Genomic DNA, 20,432 nt, shown 5'->3' with positions numbered 1-20,432 from the left:
TCCTCAGAAAAACATTCTGTGGATGAACACTTGTCTGCACTGATCCACAAAGTGAGCAATGTCACATCAACCTGACCTCATGCAGTACAGCTTTAATTCAATAACATGCGAGTTTAAAATCATATTTATCATCACATTAGTGGTGATTAATGAAACTAAACTCAGTTTTTCACATAATTGTGAGGCTTTTTCAAAGTATTAAACAAAATGCAGAAGATGAAACTGAGAAAACAGTTCCTGACTTGTGCTGCCACCTTTGTTACAGTTCATCAAGAACATGTGATGTTAAGATCAGGTGGCTCATTTCAGTTTTTGACAGCACAGTGTGTTTGCCAGAGTTACAGCCTGGAATTAAAATTAAAAAAACATAAACAAGTTTACAGATATTAAAGAATATAAAGTAAGACAAATCATAATTACCAGATGTATCAGTAGTTCAGGTGATCTTGTAGAAAAACTTATTTAAAACATCCAAATGTCTAAAATAATGACATTGATACTGTAGATGCAAAGAGATAAATCTTTAATATTCCCAGTGGAGAAATAACATATTTTCTCTTTGAACATACTCTTTGAATCTTCCAGGTAGCAACAATGGGGGCTGTGAGAGAGCTGCTTTTAGAAACACTGAATGATTTGAGTGATCAGGAGCTAAAGACACTTAAGTGGCTCCTGCAGTTCACTTACTTCAAGAAGGGCCTTCCATTCATTCCATGGATCCAACTCGGCCTGGCAAACAGGACGGAAGTTGTGGATCTGATGGTGGAGAGATGTGGCCAACAGTCTGTGGAGGTGATCAGGGAGGTTTTCATGGAAATGAAGAGGACTGATCTGGTGCAGAGGCTGTCAGAGACCAGCTCAGAACCCAGAGGTGAGATAAATAAGACAACTGCCATGTCACATTAATTTATAATAATTAATAAATCTGCAAGGGTACAAAACATTAGATAAAGCAATGGAGCAACACCATATAGGCCACCATGACAGCAGAAATATAGATTTGAAACAACACCTCCCTGACACAATCTCAACAAAAACATTATGAGCTTCACAAAGTTAGTTGGTACTTCATTTCATTTTTGAAGTGGTTAATTGAACTAATTCAATTTACTATTACAAAATAATAAGACAAAGATCACTTCAGAGGGAAATGTTAGAGCTCATTATAACCTGTCTTATGTTGTATATGGTCAGATAGGAACTTGGCTAATGTTGTCTACATCATTTCACTTGAATATGTTGTGTTGTATTTTTGTATAGCTACAATTTGACTTAAACTTGGCTCCACTATGGACACTCATTCTCATTCATCCCCTCTGTGATTTCTGTAACCAAGGCCTCCTCCTGTCTTCCATCCACACACCTGTAATCCATCTGTGTCATGTGATGTGTGCAGTGTCTGTGTATTTTATTTTATCACCCTGATTAAGTGTTTTCTGAAACCACATTGGTTTCAGCCATCAAGTGTTAAGAGTATTATACTGAGGACAAGTACACGTAAAGGTTACACACAGTGTTTTTATTATGTAATAACAACGTTCATTAAATGTGTTTCAGCTGCAGGATCATCAGTTGAAGCGTTTGGTGTAAAAACCACAGAGGGAGGTAGGTACCATAATACATTTGAAACACTAATAACAAAATTACAAATATTATTCCTTTAACTAGGAGTACAGATGACATAGTTATTTTAATCTACATTTCATTATGTGAAGCTTTAACACTGAGTTTTAGGACGTTACTATTGAGCAGATTTTCTTTTCCTTTTGCAATTAATCCTTAATATTAGATTTATTTTAAAAGCAAGACAGTCTGATAGTGTCTGATTATATTACCTGATGGTAAACCAGGCATTCATGAGTCTCGTTTTATTTCCTTCTCTTCAGAGAAACACTCTTTGGATGAACAGTGGCCTGCACTGATCCAGAAAGTGAGTAATGTCACATCTGTCTGACTTTACAGATACAACTTTCATTCAACAGATGCAGGAAAAAAACATGTTCAACATTATAAGTGATGATACAAACAAATTTCTGATTTTCACCAGCTGGTTCTCTCAAAACTGAAGCTACATTCAGGTTGCATCATGTACACATGAGGTCTGAAGCAAGAATGTTAACTAATAATGTTAAAAATCAGTGTTACCTCTACCACTGATGAAATGTAAACTGTATATATCCACATTTATAAAAACACACATGTTGATGAGATGTTAACAGAAAAATCTGTAATCATCCCAGCTGAGAGATTGTACATTTGCCCAATGAACATTTTCTTTGTATTTACCAGGTAGAAACAATGACGTCTGTTATTGAGCTGCTTTTGGAAACACTGGCTGATTTGAATATCAGGGAGCTCAAGAACTTCAAGCAAGTCCTCCAGGATCACTTGAGGCTCACAAGACAGCATTTTGACATCAATTGGAGGCTGCTGAAGATAACAGACATGCAGGACACAGTGTTTTTTATGGTGCAGGCGTACGGCCAACAGTCTGTGGAGATGATGAAGAAGGTTTTAAAAGACATGAACAGGCCTGATCTGGTGCAGAGGCTGTCAGACTGCAGCTCAGGACCCAAAAGTAAGACAATTAAAACCAAAAAAAGTACTGTGGGACAGGGTGAAAAAATGTAAGTGATAATGTCTGCATCACTGTTGTGGTTTAAGTATAATTTTGTAAATAATTTGTAAATTAGTACAAAGCAATATAGCCTGATACAAAGTGTTTCTCATCTGTTTTTCATCAGTCACTCATTAGTCATTTTATATTTCTTTTCTCCTCAGAGAAACATTATGTGGATGAACAGCTCTCTACACTGATCCAGAAAGTGAGCAATGTCACATCTGTCTGACTCAATACAACACAGCTTTTATTCAATAGTTGAAGGTTGAGAATGATCCTCATCTTGAACATTTTAAATACTGATACAATCCAAACTCATGATTTAAGCTGAATATTTTTCACTGAAGCTGCATTCAACCTACAATTTTATCCATCAGTAATGTTTCATATCTTTAACACTGAGGATTAGATGAGGAAATGTCAACATATACATGTTTCCTCTCACAGATAAACATATAACACCCACATCTACACTTACATTCATGAGATGCAATGAGAAACTATTTTAGTGTTTTTTTTCTATTGGATTAAATATACTGTATGTCTCATTAATGTTTTGATTATTCCAGGTAGCAACAATGGCAGCTGTTAAAGAGATGCTTTTGGAAACCCTGAATGATTTGAGTTTTCAGGAGTTAAAGAAATTCAGAGAGGTCCTGCAGTTGACTGTCTCCCAGATGAACCTCCCTGACATCTCACTGAGGTTGAGTTACAGAGCAAACAGAGCAGCCATAGTGAATCTGATGTTACAGAATTGTGGTCAACAGTCTGTGGATCTGATGAAGAAGATTTTCAAGAAAATGAACAGATCTGATCTGGTTCAGAGGTTATCAGACACCAGCTCAAGACCCAAAGGTAAAACAAAGAAGACAAAAACTGTCACATTACATAGTTATATGTATCTAATGAATACTTCTAATAATTTATTTTAAAAACATACAGTAAATCTGCTTGAGTGCAAACTTCATTTAATCACCAATGTAAAGTGTGAGAAAAGTAGTAGGCAGGGGGCAACAAATCATTAATTAAATCAACACGTCTCTGACATGTAACATCTGGTGGGAATCTAACTTTAGAGAGCTAGGCTATCTTCTACTTTGAGTGGAAGTTAGTTAGCCTAGCTTGCTAGCTTACACTTTCTGAGCGGAAAACAAATTTAACAGCACAATGGAGCCTCACAAATGTTAAATAATGTAAAGTGACAGACGTCTTCAGTTGCTCATGTTACATAACCAAGGCTATGTGGACTTGTTGAAAAAGGAAAAAAAGTCTTGTATCATCGTTATCAGACTACGACTTTCTCCAGTCAGTAGTGCAGTAGGGAAGTTAACATTGCAGCTCTCAGATGTCAGTCAGCCACTCCTAGAGCCTGAAGCTCAGATGCTAATTTCACAAATGTTTCTGAAGACGGTTTTATCCTCTTGGAAAAATGAAAATGATACACAATAGCTGCAGTATCATTATAGATTATGTTTCCTTCCAAACAAAGTGAGGAGAATTCCAGTTTCAGTTTGACTTTAAGGGGAGGCAAAATATTGGGTACAATTGACAGTATAATACAGTACATCAATGCTTGGACCTAAAAAATGACCATGAAGTTGAATGAACACCTCTCTGACACACTGAATATTATAATTTGACAACATTGTAAATCCTATTTGACATCAAAGATTATTTGTGAGGTGATAATCTTTACTTAAAGACAATCATATTTGTTGCAGGACTTTTATATTGGATTCTATTAGATTTCAAAGGTTTTAATGATATGATATCCAACCTCTCTTCTCTCTGTATGATTATTGTTTATCATACAGTTATTATTGCAACTAAATCTGACTAAAACTGATTATAGTATGATGTTTAATCAGTCTTGAGTCATTTTCTATTTTCTTTCTCCTCAGAGAAGCAGAGGTCTTCACTGCCCCAGAAAGTGAGTAATGTCACATCAGACACACTTTACACAACACAGCTTTCATCAAATAGCTGCTGGTTGAAAATGATCCTCATCTTGACCACTTTAAATAATGATACAAACCAATGGTATCATTTCATCAGATGGTGCTCACTGAACTGAAGCAGGATTCTGATTGATTAATCCTTAATATTAGATTTATTTTAAAAGCAAGATAGTCTGATAGTATCTGATTATATCACCTGATGGTAAACCAGACATTCATGAGTCTTGTTTTATTTCCTTCTCTTCAGTAATAATAATTCCCTCCCTTCTCTTAATAATGATACAAACCAATGACATCATTTCATCAGATGGTGCTCACTGAACTGAGGCAGGATTCAGATTGAGCTTTTGAGCTGAAATATTATATCCACCAATAATGTTATAATAAAATCTGTGCTATCTCTACCACTGAGGATGACAACAGGACAACTACATGTTTAGGATGTACGTTTTTCCAGACTCTCTTATTCAACTTTGATGGTAAATAGGTGGAAAGAGTTTTTAAAGCAGAAATATCACAGCTGCAGAAAGAGTTGGAGACATGCAATAAATCACAATTACTAATAACCAGTTTATAAAAAATAAATGAAATGAATGACACTGTGCTCACACTTTGTCTTTCTGAATGTATCATTTTGTGTAATATATTAATATTAGTTGTTACAATAATCACATGATTTAAATGTTTACATTGATGCAAAGACATCAGTGTTTAATTATTACAGTGGAAATATTACATAAATGCCCTCTGATCACTTTTAATCCATCAGGACGAAACAATGACACCAGTTAAGGAGAAGCTTTTCGAAACACTGGGAGAATTACGTTTCTGGGAATTCTTGCAATTCAAAGAGGTCCTGCAGGAACTTCGAAGACAGAAACACCTCCCAAGAGTCCAAATAGAGAGGACCTACAGCACAGTTGACTTAGTGGAGCTGATGGTGGAGCTCTACGGTCAACAGTCTGTGGAGGTGACCAGGAAAGTTTTAGGGATGATGAAAAGGAGAGATCTGGTGCAGAGTCTGTCAGACACCAGCTCAGGACCCAAAGGTAAGTCTTTGAAAACAAGACATACATTCAGTACAATTCCAATGTCAAACATTTGATATGCAGACTGGAGTCTTATTCCATTTAATGTGACTGTTTTTTCATCATTAAAAATACATTTGGACTGTCAGGCAGCCATTTGAATATGTGTTTGTTTTGATTGTTATATTATCTAGATGCCATTATCACAAGCAAAGATACTTACTGTATGCTGCATAGTCATTATAGTCAATGACTGTAGATCAGTCACTGTTTTTAAATTGTCCACAGCAACAACAAGCCAAAAGTAAACCCAGAATAACTAGAGTCCTACATATAGCATAATTTCCAAAATGACATCTACTGCTTGAAAAAGCAAGATCTTTTCTAAGGGTTTCTTCTCTCAAGTTACCAAAAAACAAAAAAAACACAAGCGGCTTCTTAAAAGTCTGATGTTTAAGGTGCGTACCACATAACTGTAATGGACTGGTTTGATTAGAGCCAGGGACTTTTGTTGCACGTCATACCGCACTCTGTCCGCTCATATTCTGTCTGCTTCTTGACTGGTGGGAATCTAAGGTTAGAGAGCTAGGCTATCTTCTACTCTGAGTGGAAGTTAGTTAGCCTAGCTTGCTAGCTTACACTTTCTGAGTGGAAAACAAATTTAACAGCACGATGGGTCCTCCCAAATGTTACATATTGTAAAGTGACAGACGTCTTCAGTTGCTAATGTTACATAACCAAGGCTATGTGGGCTTGCTGAAAAATGAAAAAAAAATTCTTGTATCATCGTTATCAGACTACGACATTCTCCAGTCAGTAGCACAGTAGGGAAGTTAACATTGCAGCTCTCAGATGTCAGTCAGCCACTCCTAGAGCCAAATACAAAAAGAGTTTGTCAGACACCAGCTCAGGATCCAAAGGTAAGTTTTGTGGAAAAAAAAAACAAAAAACAGTACAATTCCAAAATCAAACATTTGATATGCAGAATATATAACTGTAATGGACTGGTTTGATTGCAGTCAAAGACTTTTGTTGCATGTCATACCGGACTCTGTCCGCTCATATTCTGTCTGACTGTCCAATCAAGGTGAAAACGTAAAATAAAAAGACAATTGGCCTCATTCAGAAACATTTAATCTGTGCTTAAAACGTTTTAAGCACAAATCCAGGTTTCATCAATATGTTCTTACAATTTGTTCTTACTCTGCAAACAAATTTAGAACTGCCTTAGACCATGCATACGCACAAATCATAAACATCCCACAGTCCTAAAATATGATACAGTCAATAGTTATTCAATGTTCAATGTCTCTGTTAAACTGAATAAACCTCAAAACATGCTGTCAACAGTTTTATAAGGATTATTTCTGTGGTTTAAGAAAAGTAGTTCCAATGAAAACTGTTATTGAAAATTGTACATTTATTGTAATCTGGCAAAAAAAAATGTGTGTAATGTATGTAATTAATCATGATTAAGTTTCCATTATGCCATCATTAAGATGTAAAAAATGTGCATTGCCGCTTTAGTTTTTGGTACCTGGCTTGGTACAATGACAACATAAGACAGGACACTGATGATTGGATGGATTTCCAAACACCTGGGTAAATAATTATAATGATTATAATTATTTAAAAAAAAAATGTCATGCAAACTTATCTCTGCGTTATTTGTGAGAAGAATTTAGTTTTAAGTTCCACTTACACCATCATTAAGTTGTTGGTTTTTGGTACCTGGCTTGGTACCACGACAGCATAATACAGAACATTGACTATATTGCATGATGGCAACATCAACACCCATTAATCTACATGTTTGATGTTGGTTACTATCCAGTTGTTTATTGTAATATATGTACATGCAAAACAAATAATTATATGATTGTTCCTATATTTTTATTGTATAATCTTTCCCTCTCATGATGAATGGTTACTACAACAGCCACATGTAGCTAGCCTGTACGTTGTACATAACAGAAGTCCTGTGAAGTGCTGCCACTTCTCCTCAACTTAGACTTTTCTCAGCAGTAAGTCCTGCATAACATATTGCTCTCATACTGGAGCAGCGCCATGTAATGAAGTCAAGTCAAGTCAATTTTATTTGTATAGACCAATACCACAAACAACAACCTTTTAACAGGGAATAAATTGAAGAAACCTCAGGAAGAGTGACGGAGGATGGATCCCTTTCCCAGGATTGACAGACGCACAATAGATGTGTGTGCACAGAATATATGAGAGTATAGCTCATAGTGCTAAAGCAGCAGAGCATCTGGAAGGTTACCATATGATTCCATTTATAAACATAGTATAATTTAAAACATTTTCTGATGTGTTTTAACAAGGTCCTTCAAGAAGCTTGGAGCTTGGGGCTCATGGAGGCATTATGGTAATCCCTTTTATTATTCAATTTGCTCTTTTGTTTATTTGTAAATTGAACAATTCCAGTTATTAACAAAAGTGATTGTCCTCTGGTGCATGAGTCCAGTTTCACTAAATGTATAATTTTGCCTCATGTGGTTAATATTAGTCACATGATTTAAATGTTTACATTGATGCAAAGACATCAGTGTTTTATCATTACAGTGGAAATATTATATAAATGCCCTCTGATCACTTTGAATCCATCAGGACAAAACAATGACACGAGTTAAGGAGAAACTTTTGGAAACACTGGAAGAATTATGTCTCGGGGAGATCGAGCAGGTCAAGTGGTGGCTGCAGAACCTACACATGAAAGATCTCCCAAGAATCCCAGGAGTCCAAATAAAGAGGGCAGACAGCACAGTTGATTTAGTGGATCTGATGGTGGAGATTTGTGGTCAACAGTCTGTGGAGGTGACCAGGGAGGTTTTAATGAAGATGAACAGGATGGATCTGGTGCAGAGTTTGTTGGACACCAGCTCAGGATCCAAAGGTAAGTTGTGTGGAAAAAAACAAACACTTACACCATCATTAAGTTGTTGGTTTTCGGTATCTGGTTTGGTACCACAACAGTATGATATAGGACATTGACTATATAGCATAACAGCAACATCAACACCCATTACTTTACATGTTTGATGTTGGCTACTATCCAGTTGTTTATTGTAATATATGTACATGCAAAACAAACAATTATATGATTGTTCCTATATTTTTATTGTATAATCTTTCCCTCTCATGAGGAATCGTCACTACAACAGCTACATGTAGCTAGCCTGTACGTTGTACATAATAGAGGTCCTGTGTAGTGCTGCCACTTTTCCTCAACTTAGACTTTTCTCAGCAGTAAGTCCTGCATAACATGTTGCTCTCATATTGGAGCAGTGCTATGTAGTCAAGTCAACTGTATTTGTATAGGCCAATGTCACAAACAACAACCTTTTAACAGGGAATAAATGGAAGAAACCTCTTGAAGAGTAACAGAGGATGGATCCCTCTCCCAGGATTGACAGACACACAATAGATGTGTGTGTACAGAATAGGAGTATATGAAAGTATAGGAGAATATGTAGCACATAGTGCTAAAGCAGCAAAGCATCTGGAAAGTTACAATATTATTCCATTTATAAACATCATTTGAAACATTTTCTGATGTGTTTTAACAAGGTCCTTCAGGAAGCTTGGAGTCTGGGGCTCATGGAGGCATTATGGTAATCAATTTTATTATTCAATTTGCTCTTTTGTTTATTTGTAAATTGAACAATTCCAGTTATTAACAAAAGTGATTGTCCTCTGGTGCATGAGTCCAGTTTCACTAAATGTATAATTTTGCCTCATGTGGTTAATATTAGTCACATGATTTAAATTTTTATATTGATGCAAAGACATCAGTGTTTTATCATTACAGTGGAAATATTATATAAATGCCCTTTGATCACTTTGAATCCATCAGGATGAAACAATGACACGAGTTAAGGAGAAGCTTTTGGAAACACTGGAAGAATTATGTCTCGGGGAGATCGAGCAGGTCAAGTGGTGGCTGCAGAACCTACAAATGAAAGATCTCCCAAGAATCCCAGGAGTCCGAATAGAGAGGGCAGACAGCACAGTTGATTTAGTGGATCTGATGGTGGAGATTTTTGGTCAACAGTCTGTGGAGGTGACCAGGGAGGTTTTAATGAAGATGAACAGGATGGATCTGGTGCAGAGTTTGTTAGACACCAGCTCAGGATCCAAAGGTAAGTTGTGTGAAAAAAACAAACACTTACACCATCATTAAGTTGTCGGTTTTCGGTATCTGGTTTGGTACCACAACAGCATGATACAGGACATTGACTATATAGCATGACGGCATTATCAACACTCATTACTTTACATGTTTGATGTTGGCTACATGTACAGCTACATGTAGCTAGTCTATAGTTGTACATAACAGAAGTCCTGTTAAGTGCTGCTACTTTAACATATTGTTCTCATACTGGAGGAGTGTTATGTAGCACATAGTGCTAAAGCAGCAAAGCATTTGTTAGTTAAAATATAATTTTATATATAAACATAACATAACACAACATTTTCCAATGTGTTTTAACAAGGGCCTTCAAGAAGCTTGGAGTTTGAGGCTCATGGAAGCATTATGGTAATCCCTTTCTTTCAATGTTTTTTTTTTAATTTGTTCATTTGTATGATGTTGAAAAAGATTAAACAGGAACAATTCCACTTACAGTATTTACAAAAGTGATTGTCCTCCTGTGCAGGAGTCCAATGACTGGACTAAACTTGAACCTGAAGTGAACAGTACAGATGCAGATGAGGCTCCAACTTACAGGTAAAAATAACATCTTCAATATTGTGTCACAACAAACTGGAACTATGGCAAACATTTAAGCAAGGTTCTTTGAATTTTTTCCCAGAGGGACAACTAAGATCTTTTTCCTGCCATGTTACAGTAACAGTGATAATTAGACACATTGCTTTAAATAAAATCAAGGCACCTACTGGTTAAGTTTACATTTACTCTATTACACTTTTGCACATATGCACAAACTCATTTGTTTTTTTTTCTTTCAGCCTACAGTCTGAAGAAGGAAGGTTTGAATGCAGTGTCTCTGACCTGCGATGGGTCTGTGAAGAAAAGGTCAGCTTTAAGTACCAGTTCTGGTCTTGGGAAGAACACATGGAGAGAATGGAAAGCTTACAATACATGCCTGCAGGTCCTCTACTGGACATCACAGTCATTGCTGGGAAGTTAAATGAAGTGTACCTGCCACACTGGATCTGCACAGGTAAGTGGACATGAAGAAATAAGTAAACATGTATTTAAATGTATTCAGATACAATCCCTTTCTCCACACTAAATATATGTGCTTGTATTTTGTGCAGATGACTCTACAATATTAGACAAGTTTGCAGTCCTACACATAGATGCCTGTGGAGATGTTGTTGAGGACGTGTCTGAGGTCACATCATCCCATGTCAAGTTATCCGAACCAGTTTTCTCTCCAAGAGCGGTTCTGATGAAAATTGGCTTTCCAGTGAAAATAAAGTGCAACGTGTTAATATACTATAAAACAAACACAATGTTCCTCAAACTACATGTGTATCTGATCCCACATGATCCTGCTCTACAACAGGTTATTTAATATCTTACTGTCACAAATGTATTATATAATAAGATTTAAAAAACCTACAACTGAGTATTAGGGCCAGTGGTGAAAAAAAGTGAAATTGTGAGAATAGAGTTGTGAAGTGGGAGGAGTCGCTGGTCACAGAAGGTTTTTTTTTCCCCTTTCTGTATTCCCATTTAAAAATCTTCTTAAAACGATATCCAAAAATATGACTTAACATTGAAACACACATGTATGAACATTAACAAATTTCACATTTCCACTTATTTTTATGCACATTGTATTGAAGATAAGCTACCTAAAACATAAGACAGCGTAATGGACATGTTTCCTTATTTTAAGATAATGGACCAAGTGATTCTGCTCAGATTTCTGTCAGAAGTTAATATTTGTTTGGAGGCTAATAGATCTCACTGACAAATTGAAACTTTTCAAATTAAGCCCACTGCTCACTGCATGTCAATGTGCAGCAGCCTTCAATCCTTTTCCGACACCATACATTGAGATTTGATCTCTGTGCTCTTTGGCTCAGCTGTCTGGACAAAACCAAGTGCTCAATGTGCTTCAGCAGCTGCTTCATAAGATTATACAACTCAGAAATAATGCAGTTGGTTTATTGTATTTTGACTGCTGGTGTGATACAGTAAGTATTTCCTCATTGATGAAATGTACTATAACTTAATTTTTAATGAAGGCTGCTCTCGCCTGTTTACTCATTAAACCACAATCCTACTGCAGTGTATTTGGTTATTCTCAAAATCTGTCGCAAAATTTTACATAATATTAAAAGTTTATTCTCAAAATAAAATATGCTCAAATTTACTGACTTATTTTCATAACATGATCTTTTCCTCAATATCATGACTATTCTTTAAATCTCACATTTCATTTTTTCCCAACAGTGGCCTTAATACTCTATTGTAAAAACCATATTGCTTGTTCATGTACTTTAAAACACAAATGACAATGTTTGCTACTGTAACCTTGAAGCAGTTTTGTATGTGTTGTTTTTTCCTTCAGAGAGTGGACAAGAAGAAATTCTCCACAGGATATGAAATAATCGAAAAGCCACATCCAAACAAATACCTGAAAATGCAACAAGGATTTGTCCTCACCACAGACATCGACACAGCAGAAATTTCCCCTCCGGTATAATTTTTTACTTACATTTCAGTCAACCAACTCACGTGGGGTAGATTATTATTTAAATGTAGAGCATGTACAGCATTAATGTTTGGCGTCTGGGCTCTGATCTCTTGAATTCCCACAAGAAAACATTGATCTCGCACAGCAGGGAGTTGGGAGTGACAGTACTAACTTCCCTCCTAGGTGCAGATAGACTCATATGGGGCCAGAACGGTGATATTTACATTTTTTCATCGAAAATATAATTTGGCATTCAAAACAAAACCTGAGCTGAAAAAGAAAACACTTGTATTGGAAATCATATTGGTACTGGAACAAATTCCACTGAAGAATAAAACACGGATTTTATTACCTTATTTTATTTTTATATTTTTTTGCATAATGATGTGTTTTTCAATGTCAGTCTTCAGATTTTTTCTTCATGTCTGTCTTTTTTCAGTGACAGATTTTTTTTTACACTGTCAGTATTTTATCAGTGTCACTGGTTTTCAGTTTCAACTTTCTGTTTTTCAATTTCTACTTTCTGTCATCTTTTTGGTTTAGTGAGGAGGACCTTTGCTGGGCCTCCGTTACCCAGTGTGCCTTGTAGTGTGACAAAGATTGGATATCTGAGGGCGATGGAATCATGGCAGAGATTTTGAGCCAGACTGTTGTAATTTCACTCTAAGACTGTTAATATTTCACTTTATTAAGATTAAATATTTTTTCTGGCGAGAAAGTAACCATGTAGATTCCAAATATGTGGTCAGTTTATCCAAATAACACCTGTTTGTAAATCTGCTGCAATGTTTTGGGAGATTTGAGGAGCCGCTGGCCGGCTGAAATCAGTCCTACGTTGTCACCCTGGGGAGAACATGATCTGATGAACTGATCTGTGCAGCTCTTTGGTGATTCACCGCTGGTTCTAATGTCTCGGTAGCATTTTGATATACAATATAATCCTCTTGGAAAATAAATGTTGGAGTCACAGATGAATTGCCTCATCAGCTGCCTCATTAGTTTTTCTGAATGTAAAGTGAAGCGTCATGTTCTTTCTGGACAGAAGAGCAGCGCTACCTCTGGGGCTCTATATGTACAGATATCACCACATTTACATAAATATAAATGTATTAAAACAAACAGATCAGTTTATATTAAATTTTGTTTTATTTTATTAAGCGTCTTCCCGTCCTCAGAAGTTTGTACTCCCGAGTTGAACTTGTCCAGTCTCCAGTACACAGGTGCTCCGCCATGATTCCATCGTCCTCAGATATCCAATCTTTGTCGCAATTCAGGTTTTGTTTTGAATGTCAATTTTTTTTTTTTCAATGCCAAAATGTAAATGTCACTGTTTTGGCCCCATAGACTCAGAGCCTACAGGTGTATGCTGGGGTGGAGGTCAGGCTTTTGAAATGCTGTAGGTCTATGAACAGCAGCAAGAAATCATAGCATAGTATGAGCTTGTATGAGCAGCAGGATGCAGCAAAAGTGTGAGCAGAGTACTAACAACTTAAGTACTCCACTAAGATTAGGTGGGTGTGGTGGATATATGTCAGTGAGGGGAGTATGGCTTGTGAGTGGAGCAGCAACTTGACTTGGGCTGCCTGAACTAGCTCACAGGTGTTGCTTCAGTTATGTAGTGAATTGTGGTTCAGACGTATTGTATGAAAAGACAAAATAGGATCAAAGTCATTGCAAGGAGGGGTGCAAATGGTGTGGTCACAAATGGCCTTGCACATTTTATTCATTTTTTTTTTTTTCAATTAGATTGATTTATTGTATTTGTATTAATATTTGATTTTATTTAGATGTAACTGATGGTGAAATTGCAGCCATTTTGCTAAAGGGATTTTTACACTTTTGTAGTTCTTTCAGTCAAGTTGGAAATATTGTAACTGTCAGAAATTTAAAACACCTTCAACTCAGAAATGCAACCAGGTAGCTGATGTGAACGGCTTTTCCAACTTGGCAATTAAACACTGAACAATATGATGTGAACACAACATAAGACACAAGGAAACTATGCAAGTGAGAAACATGGATACAATTAAGGGAATTGGCATTTAGACTCCTTTAATTGTAAATAGATGCATCATTGTTTGTATTGGCAATTTGTACAAAGGGACATGTGATCAGTGTTGTCAACTTAGCAACGTTCTCCCTAGATACAGCTTTTAAGAGCCTAGTGACAAATCTATTGACTTTTTGGTCACACATAAGCTACTTCAAGAAGGTTGCCAATACTGCTTGGTGAATGTGGAGTCAGCTTTGCTCGCTGTGTTCAGAGTTTGGGAGAGATCAGCAGCCAGACAGAAATGTGAATGATCTGAGCATGTGCAAAACAGTGTTCCTAATGACCAGACACTAATCAACTAGTTTTGTTTTTGTTGTAAAGGTTTTAACTTGACTGTTTACCTTTGTCAAAAACTAACTCCTCCTCTCCTTTTATGTTGTATTTTTACACAGAAATTAACCCTCAGATATGACAGCCAAGACCCGAATTTCTATGAAGTGTTCATTGAAAATCCAGACAGAAACTTCAACTTTACACTCTCACACTGTCATACAAATAAGAGTGAACCAGTGTGTGAACCAGTGTTTGAACCAGTGTGGACCTGTAAAATTCGAAAAGGTCAGTGGTTGTTAAACAATATTACCCACACTATATGAAAAAGCATTCTGTCTTTTACATTAACTTAACCATTCTATATAATTAATGTCAATAATAAATTAAAGCTGAATCACCAACACCAATGCACACTGAAAATAGACGTGTTGCTCTGTGGTTGTAATATTCTGGTTGTAGCTGTCTGATTTATGTGTTCACCTGCCATTTAATACGTGATAATGAGGATAAATTCCTCTTTATTTAATTCCATGAATAGTTAGAAACACATAGAAGTGCTTAAAACAGCAAGTATGGGTATTGGGACAGAACGATTTATCAAAGACCCAACACAATAAATTTGATCAAAGCTGTAATAACATCCGGTGGTTTTTGATGAAAACAACTAGAACTGGCCCTTTGCAGTTAAAATAGTAATGATATTTGATGAAATATATATTTTATTTAGCTAAAATGTCTTGTTATTGAATCTTTTATTGTGAATGCAATACATAAACCTACAATATCAGCTGTCACTATTTGTTTTGTTCTCCATTTCATTTCAGCTGACTATCCAAAATCTGGTCATTTAGAAGGTAAGACACTGCATCTATGTACTGTCCATTACTATATCAGATTTCAGATTTCAGTCATATGTCATAAATATTTCACACATTTGTTGCAAATATTTCAACCAGAATAAAACCAATTGGAATTTCATCAATGTTTTAAATGTTTGTAGTTTTTAAACCAAATCGTAAGATCGCCATGATATTATTGTAGCACCTAAGTATTTGTGTTTTGTTTGTTTTTCACATATTTCACATTTGACCATTTTAAATAAACTGCTGAGAAGTTGTCTTTAGCTGAATTTGCAGAGCTGAACTAGGCCAGCTATTCTGTGCAGTATTCTTGTACTTTGGTTTGCCTGCTGAAGTATTCTTGTCTAGAACAATGTATTTATTATAAGGTTATCATTTAATGTGTTGCAGCTGCAGCATCATCAGCTGGACCAGCTGGTGCTACAGTGAGAGGTAGGTACATTACAAAACATAAAGAGGCACTTCACCTTAAAAACATGCATGTTGGCAAACATTGCATTTTGCTGCCTTAAATGTAAAGTCGACTGAAATACTGATAATAACGTTGTTCAAAATACATTATTCTTGAGTGATTATTGAAGTTTAGGACTGCCTATAGTTAGGGATGAGGATGGCAATTTTCAGCTTTTCTATTGTCTACAAATCTCATGTGCAGAGCAACGATAACAATGAATCAATTCTACTCACAAGTATTGTGTCTGTATCCAAAGCCTGACATGTTATTCCTCTGTGCCATAAAGAGTGTGGTTAGTTGTTTAAAAATGGCTCCAATAACTAATAACAGCGATCAAGTTTTTACTCTCCACAAAGTATTTCTATGTCAGGAAGAGGCCACCGTTCATGTGCGAGGACGCGAGTCTCTTAACAGTAACAGTTACAGATTACTACGGTAACCACTGTCTTCAGGGATGAAGGAACATGTCACCCAGTGCAGCGATGTGGCTCATTAACATGTTTTTAATAGTTTTTTGAAAACAACGGAGGTTTCCGGCACATATATCAGGCTTTGGATAAACACAATACTTGTAAGTAGGATCGATTCATTGTTGGTTTGACTCTGCACATGAGATTTGTTTACAATAAGAAAAACAGAAAACCGCCATCCTTTATTGATCCTTATTTATGCCTTATGCAAATACTCACTCAAATACAATATCTTGATTTCAATGTTTTAGCAGTTACTGTAGTACATTTTTCAAGAAATAAAAATGTTTCTACCAGAATGCAATCTAAACATTATTTACATTTTCATTACATTTTGTTAATTTACATTTTGTTTGTTGTCTTTAGTCTTTTTTATTGTAACCACACATGTTTCCCTATCTTTGTAGCTGTTGTAGCTTTGGTTTTGAATTTTACTTGAAACTTTATCCCTCTGTAAAGTATGTATTCCCTCACTTAAACTTTTATTTAGTTGATCTGTATTGTAGACACTAATAGACACTAACCCACTGAGGGATTCATAAACAGGAGGTGCAAATCAAGGGCAAATTAAGAGAAACAAAAGCTGAGAGACAGATCCTGATTTTATATTAGCCAAGTTTTTTCTCAAGTGTTCTGATCATTAAAGAAAGCAGTTTGTTTTCTGTGTCAGTGACGTTAAAGAAGAACAATACAATTGTTCAACAATTACAATTTTCTCTAAATTTCTTACAGCTTTGGGATCCTCAAGTGGAGCAACTGGTGGAAATACTTTGACTGAAGGCAGGTCCACAGGTATTAACTATGCAATTTTCTCAAGAAATGACTTTTAACACTTAGAAGAAAAAAAACAACAAAAAAAACCCCCAAAACAGAACAGGTCTAATTTGATCAAGGGTTAGACACATTATAGTGGCTAATGTAAGTGCTGCATGGAATAACAAATAAAACAAAAAAGTGAGATTTGAGGGTTTAAAAATGGCATTTGGAGGATGAATGACATTATATTTATAAAATGTAGAACTGACCTGTCAAATTAAACACTTAATGGGCTCTGATTCCTCTTTAATCATTGTGTTCATTTGTGTTTTATTTGGATCTCTAAAATTTAAGTAAGCTCCACTTTAAATAAAAAAGTAGAATTTATATAGAAATTGTTGATTGTGTGAGTGAAAGGAGCAGCACAAAGTTGCACTTTGATGTGAAATCACAATGATTAGAGGGTGAGAGATTCAAGATTGTGTTTGCTTTGTTGGTCACTTTTTGATAAAACCCTTTGTATTGTAAATCTTTATGAATCAAGAAAGCCTGATGCAAAATGTTTTATTCCATTTCTCCTCAGAGGAACAAAGTGTGGATGAACTATCTGCACTGGTCCAGAAAGTGAGTAATGTCACATCAGTCTGACTTTTCACAACAAATAAGATGCAGGTTGAAAATCATCCAATATTTTAAATCATGATTAGAACTGATGCTGCATTCAGAGGAGCTGTTCAGCTCTAATCAATAAAATTATGTTCAAATCATCTCCCTTTGTTTATTTGTTTGTATTTCACCAGGCAGCAACAATCACAACGATTAAAGAGAAGCTTTTGAAAATGCTGCAACGTTTGAGAGAGGAAAAATTCGAAGACTTCAAGTGGTTTTTGCAGGACAGAGACCTCATCCCGGCAGAACTCCCGTGCATCCCACAGAGCAAACTGGAGAAGGCAGACAGGAAACATGTGGTGGATCTGATGGAGCAGACCTACAGCCAACAAGCTGCAGAGGTGACCAAGATGCTTTTCAAGAAAATAAACAGGAACGATCTGGTGAAGCAGTTGTGAGACACCAGCTCAGGATCCAAAGCCAAAAACAATAAACAAATAAAAACACAGAAGTGGCCTGTTGAGTGGCAAAAACAATCCCATTTTTGCTGCTGACCTAATTATTTAGAATATTACAGAACATTTGGACCTGATCAAACAAACAGTTAAAGGAGTATTTTACAAGTCTTCCCATATTTTATTTTATTTCTCAGTGATCCACTCATCAGTTGCAGCACTACTGCTATCTCTAGCACTGAGGAGGACAAGAGGAAATCAAGAAACAGAGCCGTCCAAAGTTTTTAAGACACAAGTGTAAAATTATTGCATTGTGACTATTTTTAACTATGAAAACAAAATGCAACAAATCAAATACAGAGGGTGATTTATTTTAGCCTCCGTTATAACAACAAGAACATGTGATGTTTAGATCAGGTGGCTCATTCAAGTTTTTTAGCAGCAGAGTGTGTGAAAGACTTAAAGTCCTGACAAATAATGTAAATATATTTATCAGTTGAAAGATCTTAAAGGGAAAAGAGAAATGAAGAGAATCATCATTGGTTCTGATGTTACCAAAGAAAAATCATACAGTATATATATATAGTATCATAACAGTATTTAATCTTGAAAAAATGTTTATGTTGATTATTAAGGTCATAGTGTTTGGTGATGTTTCTTATTATATTAAAAGATGTTTCTAATATTCTTCCCCCCTCATGTATGTAAACGGGGGGTGGACAAAATATTAGAAACACCTTTTAATATAATGCAGTCCAGAACAACAACAACACTGCCCACTACGACTTCAATAATAAACATTAAGTTGAATTATCACCTTTCTGACAGTGTCAACAAGAACTAAAACTCTTGTAGATGTAAGACACATTTTTGTTCTTTTGTTTTTTATGTTTTGTTCGATTTGATCTTATTTTAATCTTGTATTTTATTATTTTTTAATTCTATCAGTGTCTTTTTTATAATGCTTTCTTTTTATACTGGATATCTTGTCTTAATATCTTTTTTGACGTCTCACATAAAGCACTTTGAATTGTCTTGTTGTTGAAAGGTGCTTTACAAATAAATATGTGTTGCCTATGAATGTACTGTATCCTTTGAAATTACCAGGTGGCAACAATGGAGCACTGTTTACTGTATGAGGGTCATTCAACATATTTTTTATTTTAAAATCTATAATAAATTCCCTCATTGTTATGTTTGGTTCTGATTATTTGAGAGAATGAAGTGATCTAAAAACAATATATATGAAGCAAGTATACTGATGTGACAGAGTCACATGTGTGTTTTTACCGCCAAGTTTTTCAAAATGTGCACACTGATCATAACATTCATTTGTGTCTGTGATTGTTCAAAAGGGTTTTAAGTCTTTACTGATATGATGAAATTGAGTTGAATATTGCCAGTAAGGAAATATTCAAGTTTAAACTGATGTCTTAAAGAGCTGTAATGTCATAAAGGACCCCAGTAGTGTGATTATTTATCTAGAAGAAGAAAGTAGCACTGAGTGTTTCTTACAAAACCTCCATGCCAGTGAACAAAGCTCAGATGAGAGGTGATCTTCTCAAATTATTTTGTATATACCTTTGGATAAAGGAAAGGCATTGCAGGTTGCTTTAAAGTTTAAAGTAGGAGGTACATATTAATCACATCAGGAACTGAAAAGTTATAAATGTGAGTGGAGGAGTGTGCAGTGACCATTTGCCAGTTTTGTGATCTATGACTGTGATTATGAGAAGGATAAGGATGCCAGTAAATTGAAATACAGGTGAGTATGGAGGAATCCATAAGCGCATTTAGACATGAATCATTAACACAGAGTAGCCTATATAATGAAGAAGACACTGACAAAGCCTATGAAACATTTCTAAAAATATTTAGATCATTATATGATAAAAACTGTCAAATAAAACAATACATAAGAAAGCAAAATTATACAGATTGGCCATGGATCACAAAGGGGATACAAAATGCCTGTTAAAAAAACAACACTATATAGAGAATTCATAAAATTCATAAAACAAAAAAAATAAATATACTAAATATAAATACAGTCTATTCTATTCACTTTCAAATTATATCTGGACTTAAACACAATGAGACTGATTTGTGTTGGTTGTTATTCGTAGTAAATTGTGTCTCGAAAAACATGAGTCATTTAGTCCCTTTTTGATATTTACTCAGTTTATAAATGATTAAAAGTTCTT

At 35.5% G+C, this 20,432-nt stretch overlaps 2 protein-coding genes across 2 annotated transcripts in view; both read left to right on the top strand.

Annotated features, from left to right (window-relative positions):
- LOC121905492 overlaps positions 1-20,432 on the top strand; it is a 344,732-nt gene that overhangs the window by 129,148 nt on the left and 195,152 nt on the right. Inside the window, exon 29 of the mRNA XM_042423738.1 lies at positions 8-51. Coding sequence (XP_042279672.1) covers positions 8-51 — 44 coding nt within the window. The remainder of the gene's footprint in view (positions 1-7; positions 52-20,432) is intronic.
- LOC121905493 lies at positions 2,496-18,791 on the top strand. Its single transcript, XM_042423739.1, has 20 exons — positions 2,496-2,578; positions 2,782-2,825; positions 3,190-3,475; positions 4,522-4,550; positions 5,348-5,627; positions 7,949-7,992; positions 8,235-8,520; positions 9,195-9,238; positions 9,481-9,766; positions 10,121-10,164; positions 10,283-10,353; positions 10,596-10,810; positions 10,908-11,158; positions 12,173-12,301; positions 14,744-14,909; positions 15,449-15,478; positions 15,875-15,916; positions 17,141-17,200; positions 17,748-17,788; positions 17,965-18,791. The coding sequence occupies exons 1-20, from the start codon at positions 2,500-2,502 to the stop codon at positions 18,229-18,231; spliced, it is 2,694 nt and encodes an 897-aa protein (XP_042279673.1). The 5' UTR covers positions 2,496-2,499; the 3' UTR covers positions 18,232-18,791.

Source organism: Thunnus maccoyii, chromosome 10 (genome assembly GCF_910596095.1).
Source record: "Thunnus maccoyii chromosome 10, fThuMac1.1, whole genome shotgun sequence".
NCBI lineage: Eukaryota > Metazoa > Chordata > Actinopteri > Scombriformes > Scombridae > Thunnus > Thunnus maccoyii.
Note: the sequence above shows the minus strand (reverse complement) of the source record. Positions and strands in the feature narration are given on the sequence as shown.

Excerpts from the sequence above, each read along its gene's own strand:
- LOC121905493 (XM_042423739.1), top strand. The coding sequence starts at position 2,500 with ATGATGAAGAAGGTTTTAAAAGACATGAACAGGCCTGATCTGGTGCAG. Across the intron at positions 10,354-10,595 it reads GATGAGGCTCCAACTTACAG|CCTACAGTCTGAAGAAGGAA; the intron begins GTAAAAATAACA and ends TTTTTCTTTCAG. Across the intron at positions 11,159-12,172 it reads ATGATCCTGCTCTACAACAG|AGAGTGGACAAGAAGAAATT; the intron begins GTTATTTAATAT and ends TTTTTCCTTCAG.